We start from the raw sequence: 22,885 nt of genomic DNA, 5'->3' as shown, positions 1-22,885 counted from the left end.
AATGAATATTCAGTTGCACCAGAAGAAGAAAATTTGCTTTATTTAACACCAGACTGGCAAACACATCAGGGAGGGCATGAAACAAATGTGCAGCTGGGGCTGCAGTACAATAGACCACAGCCCCAGAGAGTAAAAGTTGAAGTAAATTCAATAGAAAATGAGATGCTTTCGCTGTCGGGTAAGGTCAGAGGGGCAAGTTCATATTTTAATGTTGCTATATAAATTATAGCAATCCCTCTGCCTATCTTGTCCCGCCGATCACTCCTACAGATATAATAGCCCACCGGCAAGGCTTGAATAGCATCCGGTATAGAGCCATCTGTGAAAAATAGTACATCCAGCAGCATCTCACAGATAAATGAGAAAAAATCTATTTTTTCGTATTAGCGATCTTCAAGTAAGCAAAAACAGACAACGCTTTTCAGCTTCCTTAGGAGTAGTATCATTAATAAGGGGGTGATGCGGGACAATTCCTCAAGTTAAAATTACAGGCATCACAAAATAATGTTGCTGCAATAGGGTCAATTGAATGTAGGCAGCAACCATTAGTACTTACTTTAAGAGCATGTTGTTGTTCAGAGGAATATGATACCACAGCTTGAGTAAAAAGATCAGGGTCTCCGGCCCTTGGACCCAGCCGAACCTGGATGGGTGCAGATGGGCTTGCCTCTGGCACACCTGCGGAGCACCCGCACCATGTCATTCATTTATAGAAGTAGCCAGGAGAACAACTAGAGCGCCCAACAAGATGGCGTCTCCAGCTGTCTCACTGAGGTAAAAAAATGTTTGAATGGGCGGTCAGTTCCAAATTCAATAAACAGTACACTGTATGCTAGTTTTCCTGAAAAACAAATAGTCTTGTAATTTTCCTAGCCTTTGGCTAGCAGATAGGATGCTTTCGAGGGGCTAAGGTTAGTACAAAGAGCCAACCCAATGATGGCAATTGATTGGGTGGGTAGTGGCGATGTCAAATGATGTATGACATCACTTATTCTACCTGTGTCACTTTTGTAAATCAATATTCCTGGATGTTGTTACTTATGTATTTGTTGTACGTTTTTCTTTTTGTGTGCTGGTCCAAATGACCAAGTGGCTCATCACCAGCATTTGTTGCTGTATGCATATAAATGAATGAATTAATTATATCACAATATTCTGAAAATGTAATCTGTTTAACAAAAATTGGTGCAGTGCTTATAACTGAGTTTCTTTGCAGGGGTTATTGCAAAAGAAATCGATCCATCGCCCCTCAGTATAGAAGCAGAGATGACAAAAGAGCAGTTGAAGGAACATCAGCAGCAGTTGCAGGATCTGAGAATACAACTGGACACAAAGGTTTGAGCAGGGATATCCAATGCTATTGTTCTTTTGAATGATTTGATTGTGGGTAGAGTGGTAGGCTGTTTTTTATTTTTTATTTCCTGCTAGTTGTTTGCATATCAGGCTGTGTACATTATGTGCTACTCGTTTTCTGGATATCACTCTGCGAGAGATGGTTTATATTCTAAGTTTTGATCTTACATACATACGGTTTCACTGTGACAGTTAACGTATGACTCTATGTAAATACAGAGGCACCAGTTGACCTAGAGTATAATCCCTAAAGTAAGGAATCTTATTTCTATTACTTGGATGTGTTACTATAGGTGTACATAGAGCAACAACTCTAATGAATCAGTAATTATTTGATATATACATCATAGAAATATCACAAACCTTGAATTCCTATTATTTCAAATTTCTAATATTCAACCAAACATTCAAAATTCCCCCTAGATGTCAATTGGTTATTTCAGTAGTCCAAAATCACCAGTCCATCTCCTTCCATGTAAATTGGATAAACTGGAGTTGTTCCATTGATTTCCAAAGTCCATTTAATTCAAACACAAGTGTTCCTGTAGTCCTATTATCACCTCTAGTTCGAGTAGAGATCCAAAGTGAATCTAAATGTCCAAATTTCTTGCAACGACCTCACAGCCAACACGTGTTTCGTCACTTGACTTCCTCAGGGCTGGAATATAGTCGCTTTTCTTAAAAAGTTTTTCTGGAACCCAAGAGGAGTCATAAAGACATAAAATATATTCAATTTAATTGTAATGAGTACATTAACGAATACGTAGAACGCTTGGGCCATCGTGAAAGCCAATATCCAGAAGGAATTTTGTGGATAAATTAGTATCAAATAATACAAATGAATCTGAGAGTATTCAAGTATTAATTTGTGAAAACACCCAAAAAGTGACTTCCCTTATCATGCACTCAAAGTCACGGTGTCGTGAAGTAGAGAGAAAAAGAGGTATTTATGCTATATATAATGCCATTTAATTAAGGGACCATAAATAGGGAGAATTAAAATTAAAGTTAAGCTCTAGCCCATTTGTTGTCATGTTATAAATAGATAACGAATACACCCAAAATAGTCAAAAGTAACCCGGAAGAGTAAAGCCAGTCATATTTTACCTCAAATTCTTCCAAAATAAAAACTTTGTAATTTTTCCAAATTAACTGCGCATCCGTTGTCAAAGTTAGTCTACAAACTGTCTTTCCACTCGACCCATACGTAACTCACAAAGGAATATCCTGTAAGGAAACGGTTTTTGTAAGCCATCATTTACTTGCCCATCGTTACCAGACTCATATTAATGCATCAAATCAGCAAAAAATTAATTAAATATACGCTTACTCATTTACATTCCTAAAGGTTATTACTAGACCGTATCCATAACGGACCTCCTATTTCCATTTTATGCCCACGTAGTTCTAATACCAGCTAAATTAAATGTACCTCCTCGTATTCCTCCGACTGTCACGTTGAGGGAATCGTGGCATATCAATAATCCGCCTCTGAAATTGCCTTACTGCGTACCTTATTCCCCGACAGCAATAAGCCGATCGAACGCAAATAAACACACTCCCGTGTGTTGTTGCCAGTAAAGCGCGTTGACACCGTGCATGGCGTGTCCATAATCCGCCATTGAAATATCAGCCCTCAGCGAAATAAAGAAAGGACCATTCCCCTTGTGTTACATTGAACATAAACAAAGGACTACAACTACACGTTTGTCTTCCAGAATATACACTGCTCCAACGAAATAAACAATGGACTATTAATCTAACATTTTACATGAACAAGGGACTATATCGCCCTCTTCATTATCTTTTTCATTATTCTTATTTTTATTCATTAACGTATGACTCTAGCAGTTTACTTATTTTTCTTGTTTGTTTTGCACAGTGTATATAATGCTGGCAGAGACAAACTTCAAGGAGTTGAAGTGTGTTTTATGTTGCCTGTCTGTGTATGAAATGTATCATGAAATGTAACAGATATAGCATTGTGGCAGTTTTGGAATATGGCTGATCTTTTACCTGTTTTATCAACTAGACCACCCTGCTGTGGCCAATAGGCAGTACACTATGCCGGTCACTGGATCTGATAGTTCAGTGGGTTAATGCATCCACTAAAGAAATAAGTGTTTTCCTCACATTCACAGGCTCCAAGCCCACTGGATCCACTCAGCCTTTCCACCTCCAGAGTCTAATTAGATATATATTATTGAGCTGGGGAGAAAAGTGCATCTGCTGTTAGTACCAAGGTGACGAATACACTTTAAATTATGTTACATCACTAATTTCACTTTATGATGAAAGGAGTTAAGGGCAAACAAGTGAAATATGGAACCATTGCTCTAATAGATGCACACTAGATTGTTAATAAGAGACATAATAATACAGAGCACACTCTAAAAGGGGAAGCATTGTGGCCATAGGAGTCTTGATCATCGAGGCCAAACACTGGTGAAGGACGTGGACGTTAGGAGGAATATGAGAACATATTCAGTGGCATAGCCAGACATTCCTAACAAATTCATAAACTGAACACAACAAATCTATTTCAGTTCTGTTTTAATGCCTGACTCAAATTTGGCCTCTTCAATTTTTCAATGTAAAGAAATGAGCTACCTCTGCATATCATTTTAAGCCCTTTGAATCCTTGTCACTTAATAGTAAATAATCTTGAATGTTAACTGTGCAATGTAGTGAAGCATGCTTGGATGCCTGCCATAATGGAATGTAATTACTGGATGCATGTTTGACTTACAGCATGTTCCTATTTCTTAGTAAATTTCAGAAGAAAGCATTTTTGTTAACCTGTAGCTAATTGTTAAATACTGATACCCTTGCAGGTCAACTATTATGAGAGGGAAATTGAGCTGATGAAGAGGAACTTTGAACAGGAGCGGAAGGATACAGAGCAAGCTTTTAAAATAGAGGTCAGTGAGCTGGAAGAGCAGAGGAGCGATCTTGAAGAGCTAAATTCAAAACTTGAAGAGGTCATTATTGTCCTGAAGGACCAACTCCAAAAATCACCCCAAAGTCAAGAAATTGAAAAGAGGTTTGAGAAGGAACGTGCAGAAATGGAACAAAGCTATGCCAAGGAGATCTCCAACCTGGCCCAAAGTCTGACACGAGAAAGAGAACAAATGGAAGAGGATCTGAAGGGAATCCATCAGCTTGAGCTACAGTCGATGAGGTTTGATATAGCTTTTTTACTGTGTGTATTAAGAAATAGATTTAAAGAAAACTTAACAAAACCTAACATCCCTTATGGCACTGTTTTTTCAACAAGAGCTTAACTTGCAGCATATTCAAATGGTACTGCAGGTCCAAGAATAACAAGATGCAAGAAGATGAGCAAAAGGGTAGGTTGCGAAAGTGAATGGAACCTCTTCATAAGGGCACATAGAGAGCTAAATACCAAGCATTTTACAAGACACCAACGTATGAAGATCTGCCAATTCAGAATATTGTTTCACTATGTGTCTGTTCTTCACAAGCCGACCAACATTTTGTAATATAAATTTACTTTGTCTTGCTTGGAAGTTTTGGTTTTTACTATTAAATAAATACAGTCTATTCTATTTTCTTGAACCTAGGTTAGGTTTAGAACATACCATTACAGGTTCTGTGCTCACACTTCTGAAAATGGCAGTGTGGTTCGTAATCCTACAGCAACTGTCCTCCAGCACCTTTGAAAGGCAAAGATTAAGTAGTCTCAGATTTGATGGACCATACAGCTTCATAATTGCATCTGTTATAAGTTTCAGGTCAGATGAGACGCACTTTGAAAGAGCTTTTGATACCATATGGGCCTTTAAAAGCTTTAATAAATAGCCCTCTCTAAATCATTGCCCAGAATACAGTCTACAGTTCTCTTCAGCAGGTTATCTCATGCCCATTCTGACTAGGACCAATGTGATGGACTCTTTAGAAAATATATTTTCCCAGAGTTGTCTTGGTAGATAACACTAAGTCGGTATAAGTCAAAATGATGGAGATGTCTGCTCATGCTTGGGTTTTTAAAGTTACCCTGGGTGGTTGCTATCTAAAGAGAGAGTTCATCTTATATATAACTTTGACGCAGAGCAAAACTACTTTGGCCATGTTTGGGAACCCTACAAAAAAACAGGTAAAGTGCATTGGTTGATGTAGGTGTTAATGCACTTTTACTAAAATGAGCTGGAAAAAATATTCCCTCTGAATAACATTTGCACAAAGAAGATTTTGAGACGTTGAAAAAGACCTGCTGGTGATGGTGACTGGCTAAGGATTACATATATGATTTCTCCTGGGATCAACTGATAGGCTGGCATTTGTGGTCTGCCTCTATTCATGCCACCTTACCACCACCAGCCTTTTTGTGGTAGGTTAGTCATACTAACTCACCATTAAGTCTTCTTCCTCTGTCACTGCATTTAGGAGATTATTTTCTATTTAGCAGTGATTCTTTACTTGTAGTCCACGCACCTGTGGGGGTTCATGATACCTACTCAAAGAGTTTGCGACTGTCTCAAAAATAAATAATAGTAGATTGACATAGTATATAAACATAGTAAACCACAATTAAAAATTTAAAATTTTAAAACGATTTGTAAATGGGAAGGAATCCCTATAATGGAGGCTAAAAGTACAGTTTGCATCATTACATGAATTCGGGGGAACAGCACAAACACAGCAAAGAATAGAATGGATGACTAGTGGCCTCAATTGATGCACTAGCATGCTCTGACAATACGAGGGGATGCATCCGAACCAAAACAGATAGTGATATGGTGGACCAGAGCATATTGCTTTGTCTTTTTGAAGTAAGACTTCATTCTGAAAACCTCTACTCTTCCCATTAAAACTAAGATTTTGATTCTTGTTTGTGACCTATGGTGAGTGGTAGGCAATGGGCAGCCACCACCTTTTTGTCCTGTGTCGTTGCTGTTCTGCGTCCTGATCTTCTGTAGATACACCTTATGAGTATTCCATTCCTAATGTCTTTTTCATTTATGGAGAGACAGGAGAGTTGTAACTCATCATGATCCAGTGGCATGCAATGCCTCTTCCATGAAGTTGTTCTCCTATTTGGATAGTGTGACTAGAGTTGGGGATGACACTTTGAGATGGCTAGCCTAGGAGGCAAAGGAGAGTGACAATTCCAGAAAAAGGTAATTTCCTGCTACAACCCCCTAGCCCCACCCCCACCACCCTGTCTAGAGTATAGTATACTGCAGATGCAGGTGTAAAGGGATTTTCTTCTTATGTGAATGGTTTATAATCTGTGTCTGTCTACTCCTCTCCCTGGTATGTATCACTTTCTGTTTGACCTGAGCGCAAGTGCATCTCTCTCTGAGCTTATGTAGCACCCCTCCCCTTCCAGAATATATGAGTGTTAGCACACTGAATCTGTGTCCGTCGTCTTTTGAGAACATGGATCTGTTGCTACCAGGCCCCTGGACTTTTTTTCCAGCATGGTTGCTTGACGGGGTTAATGTACATGGGATCACTGCATTTCATAGAACCACTCATGTTCTGCCAGCACAGTTTTTACTACTAATGAGCCCTTTGCCAATTCGAACAGGTAACTGCTCCCTGCTCTGTAGCCCTCACTACTCATTGTTGGACCTTGAAGGTACGAGTGGCTATGGATGTATACGTGGAAGCTGTTGAATCCAAGGCTATTCAGCATAGCGACAACAGCACTGATGTTGCATTAGAGCCACCGTCTTTAATTGGGTTCCAACTCACACTCCTGACCGCGATGAAAGAAGCTTGCTAAGATAAAAGGTCTATGAACAGAGAATTATGTGTAACGGGTTTATCTTTTAGGTTTTGCTTTATACAGTTGACGTTCTCTTGGAACATTTACTAAAGTGATGTGTCTCATGTGTTTTAATAACGAACATTTTGCAACCTTGTAAACAAACCTTTTTTTAACTTTGTTTCCATTTTTTGAAACATTTGTATTGATGGTTTATTACTGCACTTGCAAGGTGCAGTAGCTTACTTTGTGCTTAAAATGTAATATTAGAATAAAGATGTTTATTGCCCCCTGCCATCTCGTAACTCAACTGTCTAGTGAATTTGGTAACACATAAGGTTTAGAGGGTTCATCTTGAATGGGTAATCGCTGTGAAAATTGGGAGTAAGGTCATTATCAGTACTCAGTGTTGGTCAATTCAGTGCCATCTTCTTGAGCACCTATGCCCATTGTTAGAGACTGACTTCCAGCCGTTGAGGACAGCAGCGGCCATAATTTATCCACTAGATCAATTCTTGATCCTATTGCTTTTTGAGATAAGAATACAGTAGAAAATATAACAAATGCCTTTCTAAACTACAGATATGTTTTTACTAAGGATTCAGTCAAATCTAAGAAATCATTGTGCTACAGGATTGTGACTATATGCATCATATGTTTAACATCGGTCACCATTAAACTGTTTATCTCTAGGAATGAGGCTGAGGTCGAATTCAATCAAAAGCTGTCAAAGGTTGAATCCCAGTACGCTGAAAACATTAAGAGTTTGTGGCATCAACACCGCTGTGAAATTGAAGATCTAGTACAGACACATGAAGCTGCCTTAGAACGAATAAGGGCTGCACATGCCCAGGAGAAGAAGCAGTGGGGAGAGAAGGAAGCAAAAATTGTGATGGACAGTAGGAAGGATAGGCTCAAGTATCAAGAAAGGATGAATGAAGAGCAAGCTAAGATCTGTAAAACATTTGCCATTGAGAAGGAAGCAGTGGAAACCAGCTACAAAAAACAAATCAACAGCCTTCTCTTTGAGGTCGAGCATCTGAAGACTTGTTTGAGTGAGGAAAGTAGAGAATCTTCCAAAAATGTTTTGAGTGTGCCAGAGGTCGAGCCTGAATCTTCTCCAAAGAAGCAAAGACACAGTAAGGGGTCTCAAAAATCATTTGAGGAGCTTTGCTCCCTGAGTCCGCGACTATCCCATAAGGAACATTCCAAAGACAACTTTCTGCTTTCCTCATGCAATGGCGATCTGCCCGGGGCCAAAGAGCAAAAGTGCGAAAGTGATGCAAGTAAGCTGGAGTCTGAGTTTCAGCGCAAGCTGAAGGAAAAAGACAGTCCTCTTCAAGAGCAAGCAACACAAATAGACAAACAGAGTGAACTCTATGTTCAGGATTTATTAGGCATTAATGCCAATAAAGAGACTTTACCTGAAAATTCAAAGAAAGATGCGCCACACCAGATTGAGCGTTCCATCACTTCACAGGTCAGTCTTGCTCAAGAACTGCAGGAGATGGAGAAGCCTCTAGAAAGTGAAGAAAGTGTGTTGAACGAGCAGCTCTGTGACCAACTTCAGGCCAAAGAAGTACAAATGCAGATTTTAAAAATGAATGAAGGCGATCTTATTGCCCGACTTGAAGAGAGCTCCAAAGCGATTATTGTTCAGGAGTCAAAACTCCAGGAGCTTGCCAAAGAGAAAGAGATTCTTTTACAACAAGCACACGAATTTCAAGAAGAACTCAAACTTTTAAGGGTGGCCAAGGAGGAGCTACTTGAGCGACAATCAGTGTTTGAGGTGGAACAGGAGCAAAGAGACTTCATTATTGCACAGAAAACTGAACTGGTTGAGTCTGTTACTGAGGCAAACCAGGAGCTAGCTAGACAGCTTAGTATTGTCGAAGAAGAGCTGTCTAACTTGCGGAGGAGAGGGGAAGGAGCACTGGAGCAGCTGAAACAGAAAGAGGAGGAGGTGGCTGACTGTGTATATCAAGTACAAGCCGACTTTGAAGTAGAGAAAAATGAGCTGAAAGACAAACTGCTTCAAATGGAAGATTTGGTGCGCCGTTTGGAGGCTGAAACAGGGCCAAGACTGGATGACAGGTTTGACTACCTAATATCTTAAGAAAATTAACCTTTGTGGCTGGATTCTGTAACCCAATAACTGCTCCTAATCCAATCAAAGCATGCGCTTTCTGCTACTAAACCTGGCATTAAATACATTTGAAGATCAGTTTCCATTGTTGTAAAATTTGCTCTTCAAAAAGCATCTTGTGCACCTATTTCCATCCTTTCGTACCTTACACTGTTAATGTTCTGTGTGAACATGCATACTTCTCATTGATCGCCAGTGTCTCTCCTCTACATTGCTTTTCCTATTTCTCTCACCCATCCATCCTCTTCAGCTGAGAAACCTGAAAAGTACGTGCTTCTTTTTGAGGTGGTCTGTAATCAGTAGTGGATTGAAAAGGACTTTCTTTATTCATTTAAGCTCTCCTTTGTGATAAATATATTCCTGTTAATGGCCTATTACCCATCACAGGCAGCCCAGAACATTGCAAAATGTTTATTGTTGGAAAAGTGGCAATGGTCAGATAGAATCCAACATTATGTTTAGTTTTCACATGCTCAACAGAACCACTGATTACTGCTTCCTTTTACTTTTCTGCCTCTACAACTGTTACTCTTACTCTTAGGATGCTGCATGTATTTACTAGGGAGGGCATGCTCTTTTTTTCTCCCTCAACTGACAGGTGTTTGGTCTCCTGTTACAGCGTGATTCAAATATTGCAGATTTTCTTTAATAGGCTAGTTCTGACCTGAAGAGATTTCTACAGAACAGTGCTTCAAACGTTCTCATTAAATTGTGTTCTTCTTGCATGGTGCTCTCACAAGATTCATGTCAATGTGAGGTCTACAGGACACTGTCATGTAACTGTAAAAACAATTGCTACACAGTACAAAAGTTAATGTGCACCATAACATGCTTCAGTACATTTTCCCAGAGGCTTTAAGGACAAATAGGTTCTTTATTTGTTTGAAAAAAAGAAACTATTGATGTTGGTGAATCTAGCATTGCACCAATTTGTATGTTTTCTGGTCTCTTGTAGATGGCTTCACATATTGAACCGTGTGGCCTTTAATTATTTGCCTCACATATAACACACTTAATATTTATTCCATGCAGATGTTCGGTTTCATCTGAAGGGGTCGTTCAGTGTTTAGCGAAACGTGAAAACAGAGCAAAAGTAATACAAAGAAGCTGAAAAGGAATTAATAGTCGTGGATCAGTAGGTAAATCATTCACAGACTACGAAATGAAAGGAGACTTACTGCAGCTCAAATTCTGAGACCTGTACCAAAAGCAAGGCTATTGTCATGTGTAGGACTAAATATATCAGTGGCCTTATATGTACTAAAATAGACTCTGTTATCCTTCGACTTTACCTCTCCTGTCAATTTTATTTTTTGCCTTTTTTCATTCGTTTGGCTTTTAACTCCAAGTGTGAGCACTGGTTTTCTTTTTATTCTTGTGATAGCGAAGTTGAGGACATTCCACCGGCACCTTGGTGATTTGTGTTATTCAGCTGTCATCAGAGTCTGGCTTGGCCTATTATAAAGCCTATGGTATTGTTCTGTGGTGAGTTTAATGTAATCTTTGTATGCTTTTGACATCTCCGTACTTTAAATAAAACATTTTGCACCATATTCTTGAAGCTTGAGTGACGGAGGGTTTAGGTATAGCTTTGGATAGATGCTGAACATTTATCCTGAGGTAAAACAGTATTTTATAAATTATAATAATAATCCTGATGTCCAGTCAAGTCTACTTTGTAACCACTTTTGAAGTCCTGACTGCCAAGACTTGCATTTCAGTCCAACTTTTAGATTACACTCTCAGGATCACGTGTTGGTGTAGTGGCAGAATTCAAACAACACTATCAGAAAAAGTAAATTAACATGTTGTTTGAAACCGAAATTTGCATTTAAAAAAAGAAAATTCAGGCTCCAGTTTAGCAAGAAACAAGTTAGGACTCAAGAAAAGAACTGATGAAGGGTTAATGGATTAATGTGCAATTTGTGTGCTAGTGCTGGATTCCATCGTCAACAGCTTGGCACCTCTACAACAACGCCTCCCTTTCCATTTTTAACACACTTTTTCTCTAAGCAATAGCTTAGGGAGAATGAAACCTGAAAGCCATGCCAAATATTTGAACGTCTCTGAATAGGAGCTGTAGAGCATCACTATAGAAAACAGCATCATCGGACAATAGTCCCTTCCTGTCAGTTGGGGACAAATGGTCAGCTACCTCCTGGCAGAAAATAAAGTTTCTGAATGGGCAATTTGCAGATGTGTGGTTCTGCTCTTAAGCAACCTCAATTGGTTATGGATGTCTGATGTGAATCTAAGGTGTGAACTCTTTAAAAAGTGGGTATGCTGTTCCTCAGTCTGAACTGGCCCTTCCACATTAAGGGTAGCTTAGGATGGGAGTTGTATTTTGTTGACCAAGGGGGTGTTCTTTGTGAATACATGTCTTTACAAATTAGTAGTTGGAGCCTGCTATAAGGAGTTGGAACCAGCGCAGAGAAGGATCATCTTCCAATCTGTTCTGTCCTATTGATGTACAAAAGGTTCAAGTCCCACTGTACTCTGCCTAGTATCCAGGGCCAGAATGGAAACCAAATTCAGCCCTGGCCAAAATGTTCAAAAGAGTTCCACACTGCCTGAGGTCTTTGCTAGAATGGGGGAGAAGCCACGGTTCAATCGTGGGAGTCCACCTTGCAGCCTGAAGTGAAAATAGGAAAATTCCAGAGTGATACAACTGTATACTTTTTAAAATATTTCCTCTGTAATGCCCAGTTTCTCATTAAGGGTGCTACCATGAGAGTGTTTTCTATAATGCAGATATGCCTCAACCCTCTATATATAGATCTAGAAAAGAGGCCCAGGGACTGTTAGAGTAAGGACAATAATTGTCTGGGGACTGGGATTCCCAAGAGTAAGGAGAAATTGTAAAGGACGCAGTTGAAGGACTAAGAGAGGAAAGTTGTTTGGACACATCTCCAGAGTGGGAGTTGCTGTCTCCAAAGGGTACTCCACCTCCTTAAGTCACTACATATCATTCTGTAATCGGAGAAACTGCAGAAATGTTGGATCTTCTGCTCCCCACCACAGAAATTAAATCTAACATTTTGACTGAGGTACTCCTCTCTGCTTCTCTGCATCCTCTGAGCCTCTGTTACAGCCTAAGGAGGATTTAAAAGAGCCAATTTTGGACATTTGGCAAAAGCCTAAATAGGCCACAGCTAGATGTTACAAACCAGGTCCTGGGGATTCTCCTTTTTGTGTCATCACATCTGTCACCAGAGAGTCTAGTAGTCCATGCCTCTTGTTCTTCAACGCTGACTCTAAAATCATTCCAAATTTCACCTGTGGACGAAAATCCAAAAAGACGGAGCAGTCAGCTAAAAAGTTTTTTTTCTTTCGAGAGCATGGCTCTAAAATTTATTATAGCTACTCGCTTTTTAGGGAGGTACGTACATGCCCTTGTGGTTTCTGCACAAGTAGTTATTCACAAAATGCTTGCAGATGTACAAAGTTGTTTTTCTGAATTGCTTAATGATGGGCAGACTGGTTTACACACAGTGGATTCTGTAGCTAGAGCAATAGGTATTTCAATTTCCACCCGAAGACATGCATGGGTTCTGGTATTCTCAGGACATTGAATTTACTGTTTGGCTCATGTCTATTTGGAGCTAAGGCAGACTGTTGGGTTGTATGTGGAATGTTAAGGGGAGTTCCAATTCCTTGCGCGGAATGTGGAACATGAGGGGAGTAAGAGCTGGCAGTTATTCCTGGGACATGGAGAGAAGAAGTAATAAACTGGTATTCTCCTACCCGGTGTCGTCCTCTTTTCACAGACTTTGCTTTAGAACGGTTCAAGGACATGAAAGGCACAGCTCTTTCCTTGGGTCTTCAGTCTCAGCCATAGAAGTTTAGACAATTCAAGTGGTATCTAGGCTTTTACAGAGGCTTTTAATTTTGTGAGCATCAGCAATATAGCCAACATCCGCAAGAGCAGTTGTTTATTCCCCTCTTCAAGTCCTACAGAGGACGTTGTGGGGTAGGCAGCGGGCCATCCCCTTATCCTGTCTTCCACCTCATCCTCTTTCTCCTGTGCTAACTTTCAGGAAAGCAGTCATAGTTTTCCAATCTTAGAGCATGCTTCACAGGTAGGAGGATGGGTGTCACAGTTTGTACATCAGTGAACATCTATAACAGCAGGAATTTTGGTTCTAAGTATTGTGGAAAGAAAGGGGTGTGCCTCACCCATCCAGGAGTTTCCCTCACCCTTGCGGCAAAACATCTTGGACTCCTCCAGCCCGCGGCCCAATCCCTACTTCAAAAGGGTGTAGTGGAATTGTTTCTAGAGCAGGAATGGGGTCAGGGATTCCCTGATTCCCAAGAAGGACAGTCTTTTATGTCTGACCCTGGACCTCAGGATTTTGAACTGGTTTCTCAAACAAAAAAAGTTTTAGATGCAGACCCTTGCTCAGGTGCTTCTTGAGCTGGAGAAAGAAGACTGGATGGTGTCAATCGAATTTCATGAAAATTATTTCTCCACCTCTATTCTGCAGTCGCACAAGAACTATTGTCACTTCACGGTGGTATCCCAAAACTGTCAGTTTGCAGTCCTTCTGTTTGGCCTCTCTTTAGCTCCTTGGATTTTCACAAATGTGTTGGCGTTGAGTGCAGCCCATCTCAGGAATACCAGTATTCCCTTACTTGGACAGTTGGTTCATTAAAGTCAAGTTTCCGGAGTTTGTGTTCACACTGGGCTTTTCAATCAACAACCCCAAATCTCACCTGGCGCTCTCTCAGCGCACCCTGTTTATAGGGGCAATACTGGACACATTTGACAATACTTGGTCACAATGGATGCCACAACCCTAGGGTGGGCAGCTCATCTGGAGGAACTGAGGATCAGGGGACTTTGATCTCCCGAAAAACAGCTGTTTCATATCAATATGTTAGAATTGGGCCTTTCTCCCGTCCCTTCGCAGTGAGTTGGTACAGGTCTTGACAGAGACTAGTGCGATGTGGTACATCAACAGTCAAGGATGTTTTGGGTAGTCTTTTCTCTGCAGAGAAGCTTATTGACTCTGGTCCTGGATTTAGGATGATCAGATTTGTGTGACAGCAAATCATCTGGCTGGAGTTCTCAACATGTTTGCGAACAGTCTCTCCTGGCATTACTCAGCCGACCTAAAGCGGTGTTGCCATCGAAAAGTGGTATTCTACATCTTCCAGCTGTAGGGGACTTCTCAGAAAGACCTTTTTGCCACTCAAGAGAACATGCATTGCCCTTTGTTCTGCAGCCTTCACTATCCGGAAGCATTGGGGGATGCATTTCATTTGAGCTGGAGCTCCCTGCTGCTTAACATATTTATCTCCATACCTTTGATTCCTCAGATGCTGAGGAAGATTTGCCTCAATCAGTCCCAAGTATTCTTGATAGGCTAGGACTGGCTACAAAGAGTGGGGTTTGCAGACATCATTCACCTCTCGCTGTGTCCTCCGCTCTGTCTCCCTCTCTGGGCAAGACAACCTCCTGCAGTCACAGGGGCAGGTTCTACACCCCCCACCCCACACCTCCAGAGCCTGCACCTACATGGCTGGAAATTGAATGGGTTCCTTTTCACTTACCCCTGATGTGGTGGATGTTATTATATTGTCCAGAAGACACTCCACCAAATCTTTTTATTTTTTTATTTTATTTATAGAGTTTTATATACCGCTAACATGGCCCTTTCAGGTATGAGAATGATGTACATCAAGAAAACAGTAACAGACAAGAGTATACAAATATGGATTAAAAAAATGGGAAATTTAAAATGAAGGATCACAATCATGTGGTCCGGATTCAGTGATGGTCACAAAAATATTAGAACGGCAGCATGGAAAATAACAATGGGTATGTAACAGGGGCACATAGTCACTTGGAGGGGCATGTCCCAGAAGGTAAAGGCTAGGGAAGATACATCATCGAGTAAAGAATCTGCTCATTATTAGCAGCTTTACGTTTATTTTGAAGAGGGCTGTTGAGGGATTAGACCTAGTTTCGGGTGGAAGAGAGTTACAAATTTTGGGGGCAATTCCAGTGAAGGCACGCTTGTAGTTTTTTTTTTTTGTTGAATTTGTAGGACTTCAGGAGAAGGGAGCTAGTACTTCGTGAAGTTCTATTCCCACCAGAAAGAAGTTTCTGTGACAGGTATGTTGGAGTATTGTGGGGAAGTGTTTTCGGAGTCATGTAAGCAATTTATTGATGGATCTTTGCCTCATAGGGTAGCCAGTTCAGCGCTTTGAGGACTGGGGTGAACTGATCACTTCTTTTTGAGCGTGTGATGTGCAGAGTAGCCATGTTTTATGCTGGCAGATGTGCTATAAGTAGTGTGATATTTCTGTAGATCCTTTAAGGGCTCCTTTGATTGATATTTTGTTTTGCTATCTCTGTGACCAAGCAGGTTGCGCATTTGCCACAGTTAATGGTTATATATCTTCCCTTTCAGTTTTTTATCTGTTTACCAGAACAACCTTCTCTGTTTAAATCTCCTTGAGTGTTAAGATTCTTTAAGGGGCTTGCAAATAAATATCCTCTAACTTCATTTATTATGCCTCAGCGCAATCTGAATTTGGTTTTAACTTATCTAATGTGTTCTCCTTTTGAACCTCTTCATAGTTGTTCTTTAAGACTTCTAACATTTAAAACAACATTTTCTAATTAACATAAAATCTGCAAGGAGAGTTAGTGAGTTGGAATCCTTGAGTGTAAAATTCTCTCTTCACAAGTACCTTCCCTGATAAGTTGGTATTGAGAACCAGGGCTCCTTTCCTGCCAAAAGTGCATACTCCTTTCCATTTGGGTCCATCCATTACCCTTTCCACATGCCATCCTCCTCCCCATCCAACCAAAGAAGATGAAAGACTTCATCGACTGGACCCCAAAAAAGCTGTCCATTCCTATGTGGACAGGACACATGAATTCAGACCGGATGATTAGCTTTTTGTGGGGTACCTTGGGAAAATAAAGGAAAAGGCAGTTCACAAAAGGACTCTGTCAATATGGATTATTTGTATTAAGATCTTCTACACCATGACACACAAAGAACCCCCTGAAGGTATTCATGCTCACTCTTCAAGAGCTAAATCTTCTGCTTCTTCTTCAGCTAGAGAGGTTCAGAGAAAGCAGCTACTTAGGTCCCAATTTGACTTTTTCAAAACACTATTCTTCAGATTCCAAACTGAGGTAGAACGGTAACATTGCTAACAGGAATGTTTGATATAGACAGATATGCACCCATCTCCGGGTGTGGAACTGCCTGGGTATTCTATTTAAAAAGTGAGGAGCTTGCTGGTAGGTGTGTATCCATCAGAAGAACAAGTTACTTACCTTTTGGTAACACTTTTTCTGGTGGGTACAGTATTTACCTGCTGATTCCTCACCAACCCACCCTCCTCCCCATTGCACCACTGTTTGTTTATTTAGTATGTAGGTGTATATTTGTATGTTAACACTTTGGTTTTAAAAATGAAACACTGCACATACAATTTTGAAGTTAGTTCCATCCGTTTACCTTGAAGGCATGTAAATAAAAATGGATGGAAACCAACATCAGCACCCGGATTAGAGAGTATAGAGGGGTAGCTCTTGATTGCACCAGTGACTCAAGTGGTGCGTGTGCAGAGCTGTATACATACCGATGCCCCCTGTCGACGAGGGAAAACTATGAAAAAAGATTTCATCCTTGATGGCGCATGGGGATATTCAAAAGGTGAGGAATCTGCAAGTAGACACTGTTTCTACAGAAAACAGTGTTACCAAAGGTAAGTCACTTGTTTTTTAGGGCTTATCAGAATTTTTACTTTTTAATTTAACCCTCAGTATGTAGCAAAAATAGTTCAGCAGAATGGCTTCGGACCCGGTAAGTAGACAAGCTTTTGATAAAGTGAGAAATCTTGAAGCGAAAAACTCAGGCTAGGAGAGGGTGCCTTCTAGAGAATGGGTGCCATGTAATTCTGATGCTTTCCCTAGATTGGTTCTATCTTTGTGGATTCTCTTTTGCTCACCAGTTTAAGACGTTGATGCTGGAGAAGTGTAATGAAGCAGCACTTCGTGAACTGCCATTGCCATTACAGGAGCTCCCTCTGGATATGTTTTGAGGGCTTGGAATTCTTGAGAGCAGGCAGAAGTATATCTCCAAATCTGGAGGTTACTAATCTGGACCAGTGCTCCTGGGCCCTCTGAGCCCTCTGATGGTTTTCAATTAAAGATCAAGTTACAGTGGTAAACTTGGCACTTGATCCAGTTTGGGTGGCAGTAGTAGTATGACACAGATTATGATTTTCTAGAACTCTTCTGAACTGGGTCTTAGAAACTCAGCCCACTCAGCAGGATCCCTACATACTGCACAGTAGGCTCAAATGTCTTTCAACACCTTTTTCAGTGTTTCTCTCAGTCATGTGTGTTCAAACTCTTCTGTGTCTTGCAACACACAGCTACAGGCAGGCACTTACAACCATGACGTGCTTGGGTTCTAAATAGCAAGGTGCATACTGTACAGCAAACCACGACCTGCACAGGGACTGGGAGTCAAGTATTGAGGATAGCTTTTCTGGCCCTGATACCAAAATCTTCATCTAACTGTCACTCAGATACAAGGAAAAGACAATCCTCGTGATATTCTTCAGCATGGTCTTTATCTAAGGAGTGTGTGCAGCAAAGGAGAAAAGCACAGGAATTCTACAGGATGCTTTCCTAATGAGTCCCTAGCTTTATTTTACTAAAGAGTGATGTAAACCCCGACAGACCCCTTTTTTACTGAACCAAACCCCACAGGCCTAGGTGCTACTGAGTCAAACAGGGCACAGTTACTCAATGCAAGTTGCTGTCATAATACTTCATACTTCCTTACCATGTGCTGCCAGCTGGTCAACAGCTGATCTAGAGGAAGGTCCTTCTCTTGGTAGTAAATCTGCATCTTATCATTTAGTAACAATATCATTGTCGGATGGTATTATCCATGGGCCAATAGCCCACATCACGTTGTGGTTGGCAGAAAACACACTAAGCTATTTGCCTTCCCCAAGCCATAATACCAAAAATACATACAATATAGGTCAGAGATTCCCCTGCACCAGAGCAGTCAATTTATAATGTACGGGTCATAAATAAACTTAAAAATTGGCTTTTGAAGTTTCAATCCTCCCTCATATCAGCAGGCAGTGCTGGAAGTGACATTAGGCAATTTTAAAATAAGTAGATGGAGTCTGATGACCTTTCGTCAGGCTTCTGGGTCTTGCAGACGTCAAATAGAGATGTTCATAAGGCAAAAACCTACCAGGCACACAATGGGCAGATGGATTGCCTTATACTTGTGTACAACTTTTTTTTATTAAAAACTTTATCTTCATTTTCCAGAAACATACAAAACATACAACCAGAGTATTAAATAGCAGCATTTCACAGCCCTTGGAGGTCTACAAAAAGCAGTGGGGAGGCATAAACAGTTACTAACACAGGACAAGCCATCTGTCATAACACATGATTGAGAGTATTGTTTTTTGGTTCAGGAGACATTCATCATCACATTTTGCTATGCCAATACAAGGTACAAATTTAGATTTATAAGAGTTCACTCCTAGTCCTGCCTACAAAATCTGTCCTCTACTAATTACATTTACTCTGGAAGCTAAAGCCAACTTGCAGTCCCATGCTCAAGATCTCGAAAACATAGGTGCAGCTCGATGGAAGCAAGGGAGTCTTAGGAAGAATCCCCAAAACCTCTATTCCTCCTCTAAATGCTGTTCTTCATGCTTCTGCAAGACATGTTACAGGAGCCAACAAAAAGTCAAAAATCACCCACATCCTTAAACCACTTCACTGACTCCGCATTGAATCAAGGGTTGACTTCAACATCACATGTATAAATCACAAAACAATTCATGGAGGCTTACCCTCCTATGTGAAGGACAAGCCGCAACTCGCATGTGGAAAATGTAACATAAGAAACAGGCACATTCTTCCTAAAGTCAATAAAATTAAAGTATCAAAACTTTATTTCTCATGATTTGCGCCAAAACTATAGTACTCTTATCTCCGACACCACCAAATTTAATCCAGATCTGCTGTCTTTCCTTGAGAAACTTAAAACACACCTCTTCAAACAATACCTCATACACTAATTTGACTATCTGTTCACCTCTTCATCCTTCACTTCTCTTCAATATGTTCTGTGTTATCATTAAATACATTAGTTGTAAAGTGCTCCACTGGTCCTGTACTTAGGTCAACCCTTTGCAAAGTGGAGATTGGTCTCAGGTTGGCTTAGTCTCTCAGCAATCTGTCACATTCTTAATCGTCTGTTTCCAGTCTACCACACTTTCAGTGAGACTCAATCAATTAAAAAATCTGTATTTGTAGAGCACGGCTTATCACCCTGTGGGATATCTAGGTGGTGGGGGCTGAATGCTGAGTACTGGAGGCCGCTTGTGGAAGAGTCAGGTCTTGAGCTTCTTTCTGAAGTCAGGGACGATGTGTGCGGTTCGCAGGTGGTGGGGGAGGTCGATCCAGGCCTTGGCAGCGAGGTAGGAGAAGGAAAGGCCTCTGTGGCTGCTTCAGTAGATGCATGGGATGTGTGCAATGGCAAGGAAATTTTATCAGAGTTCTCAGGCGGGTTAGTGGAAGGTCAGATGGTGTTAATGTGTTTCAGTGAAGGTCAGAACCTTGAACTTGCATCTCTTATGCACAGGCAGCCTGTGGAGGCTTTTGATGTGAGAGTGATACTGGTAGGCTTGTGGAGGTCTAGGATGAGTCTGGTTGCGGACTTCTGTACAGTTTGGAGGCAGTTGAGGAGCTGGGTGGTGACTCCGGCATAGAGACTGTTTCCCTAGTCTAGCGTTCTGGTAATTAGGGCCTGGGTAACCGTTTTTCTGACATTGAAGGGGATCCATCTGAAAATCCTTAGTAACACGTGATGTGGAGGAGGAGGAAGTAGGCGGATGCAACTGTGTTTATCTGTTGCTTAAAGGTGACTTTGCTGTCAGTGATGATGCCAAGGATGCAGGCGTAGTCTGTCGGAGTTGGTGGGCCACCAGGTGTCGTCCCAGGGGGAGGTGTTGTTTCTGAAAATGATCACTTTCTGTCTTGTCTGTGTTTAGTTTCAGGCAGTTGTATCTCATCTATTCGGCAACGTTGGTCATGGCATCGCTGAAGCTGGCTCTGGGGGTTGCCACCAGGTGTCGTCCCAGGGGGAGGTGTTGTTTCCAAAAATGATCACTTCTATCTTGTCTGTGTATAGTTTCAGGCAGTTGGATCTCATCTATTCAGCAACGTTGGTCATGGCATTGCTGAAGGGCTTAGGGAGATGTCCAAGTGAATCTGATGGGCATGCCCTTCGATTGCACTTGCTTGTTTGACGAGAAGGCAGACTCAGCGCTGGTGCGCTTTAAGGACTCTCAGGCTATGGCCAAATCCTTGGACCTCTTGATGACCCCCATGTCCACCGTCCTATGCCAGCCACCGTCCCACTCAACCAACCAAGGGTATGCGAGGATGTGGGCGCGATGCCTTCAGATCTAGACAGAAGTAGTCTACAACACAACCCCTGGCAGCTGCAGCCTCTAAGCCCTCCTAGTTGCATCTGCAGGACCATACTTGTCCAGTTGGAGGGAGAATATACCATCATCTCCTCTACTGTAAGTCAATAACATCAGACGCATGGGTGCTGCAGATTATCAGGAAGGGCTATGCCCTGCCTTTTCAATCCTTTGCTCCTCCTATCCCATGTACGTTCGAACAGCTAATTGAGAATCATTTGTGTTTGTTTCGAGAGGAAGTTACGGCTCTCTTGGCCTAGAGAGCCATAAAAAGGGTCCTGGTGTCAGAATTAGGCAGAGGTTGTTATTCCCGCTACTTTCTGATACCCAAAAAGAACAAGGGTCTTTGCCCTGTTCAGGACTTAGAAACTGTAAATCTCTTCCTCAAGTAGAAGTTCAGGATGCTCACGTTGGCTCGGGTTTTGTCTGCCCTAGACCCAGAAGACTGGTTGGTATCACTAGACGTGCAGGATGCGTATTTCCATATCCCAATCCTGCCTGCCTTATGGGTGTTACCTGCTGTTCAAGGTAGGTCACAAACACTTTTGGTTCACTTGCTGCCATTTGGCCTTACCAGTGCCCTGCAGGTGTTCACCAAGGTGATGGCGGTGGCTGCAGCTCATCTGTGCTAGTTAGGGGTTTCAGTCTTCCCCTACTTCGACAACTGGCTGTTGAATGCAAGTTTGCCCCAGGCTGTCACCTCTCACCTCCAGACTACGGTGAACCTCTTGCTTTCACTGGGGTTCACTATAAACGTCCCGAAGTCACACCTGATTTGCTCTCATACGCTCCCTTTCATCGGAGCAGCTCTGAACACAGTGCAGTTTCGGGCCTATTGTCCCGAGAAGCGAGACCAGGATATTCAGTCTATGATACCGATGTTTCAACCTCTCCTGCATTTCGGTCAGAATGACTTTGGGGCTGCAAGGCCTCATGGCCTCCTACATGCGGGCTCTGCAATGGGACCTTTAGTTCCAGTGGCACAGCACTACAAAAATCTCTCCGACATGGTCCAGATTTTGGAGGTTACTGCGAAAGACCTGCAGTGGTGGTAAACGAACCGCGATTGGTCAGAGGCAGACTCCTCTCCCTTCCCCAAGCATACCTCAAGGTAGTGACAGATGCATCACTTCTGGGTGGGGGTGGCTATCTCAGAGAGGTGGAGATCAGAGGACTCTAGTCTCCTGAATCCAGGCTCCACAGCGACGTGTTGGAGCTCAGGGCGATCCAACTAGCATTGAAAGCATTTCTTCCCTCTGTAATGGGGAAGTTAGTGCATGTCTTCACAAACAACACCACTGCCATGCAGTACTGCAACAAGCAGGTTGGGGTGGGGTCATGGACTCTTTGTCAAGAGGCCCTGCGTCTCTTGACATAACTGGAACAGCAGGGCATAACCCTAATAGGTTCAACACCTGTCAGGTTTTCTGAACGCTAGAGCGGACAAACTCAGCCGCTGATGCCTACTGGATCACAAGTGGTGTCTCCATTCGGAGGTGGCGCAAGGACTCTTTCAGCAGTGGTGAGAGGGTTGGTTAGATCTATTTGCCTCTGAAGAGAACGCACAATGTCAGCAGTATTGTGAGTTGGAGTTTCCAAGGCGGCACTTGCTCGGCAATGCTTTTCGGCGCGAGTGGAGTTCAGGCCTCCTGTACGCCTTTCCACCCATACCACTCCTGCCCAGAGTTCTCAAGAAGATCAAGAACGATCAGGCCCAAGTAATCCTTGTGGCTCCGGATTAGGCAAGAGAGTCTGGTATCCCAAGCTTCTGAAGATGAGCATTGATCCTCCGATCAGGCTCCCTCTTTGTGAAGATCTTCTGTTGCAGATGAGTGTCCTCCACCCGAACTTGTCAACTCTGCACCTTCATGTATGGAGATTGAGTGACGGCAGTTGACAGCTTTCAACCTTCCTCCCGAAGTCTGTAATGTTATCTTAGCAGCCAGGCATTCCTCCACAAAAATGGCGTCTGCCTGCCATTTAAAAAAATGTGTAAGATATTGTACAGAGGAGTCTATAGATCCTCTCTCTGCTTCCTTAGCTGATATTCTTATTTTCATTCTTTCTCTGGCCCAACAGGGTTCCTCCCTGGGGACACTGAAGGGATACCTGTCTGCTCTGTCAGCCTTTTTGCAACTGCCTGATCAGCA

At 42.0% G+C, this 22,885-nt stretch overlaps 1 protein-coding gene across 2 annotated transcripts in view; it reads left to right on the top strand.

Annotated features, from left to right (window-relative positions):
• The window catches only part of NINL (ninein like), a 464,259-nt gene that overhangs the window by 273,353 nt on the left and 168,021 nt on the right, over window positions 1–22,885 (top strand). Inside the window, exons 16-18 of one of the 2 annotated variants that reach the window (XM_069235090.1) lie at window positions 1,217–1,335; window positions 4,188–4,534; window positions 7,781–9,181. In XM_069235090.1, coding sequence (XP_069091191.1) covers window positions 1,217–1,335; window positions 4,188–4,534; window positions 7,781–9,181 — 1,867 coding nt within the window. The remainder of the gene's footprint in view (window positions 1–1,216; window positions 1,336–4,187; window positions 4,535–7,780; window positions 9,182–22,885) is intronic. The other variant, XM_069235091.1, reaches the window with a different exon arrangement.

This window comes from Pleurodeles waltl, chromosome 5, assembly GCF_031143425.1.
Source record: "Pleurodeles waltl isolate 20211129_DDA chromosome 5, aPleWal1.hap1.20221129, whole genome shotgun sequence".
NCBI classification, from domain to species: domain Eukaryota; kingdom Metazoa; phylum Chordata; class Amphibia; order Caudata; family Salamandridae; genus Pleurodeles; species Pleurodeles waltl.
The sequence above is the reverse complement of the archived record's forward strand: the minus strand, read 5'-3'. Positions and strand labels throughout refer to the sequence as shown.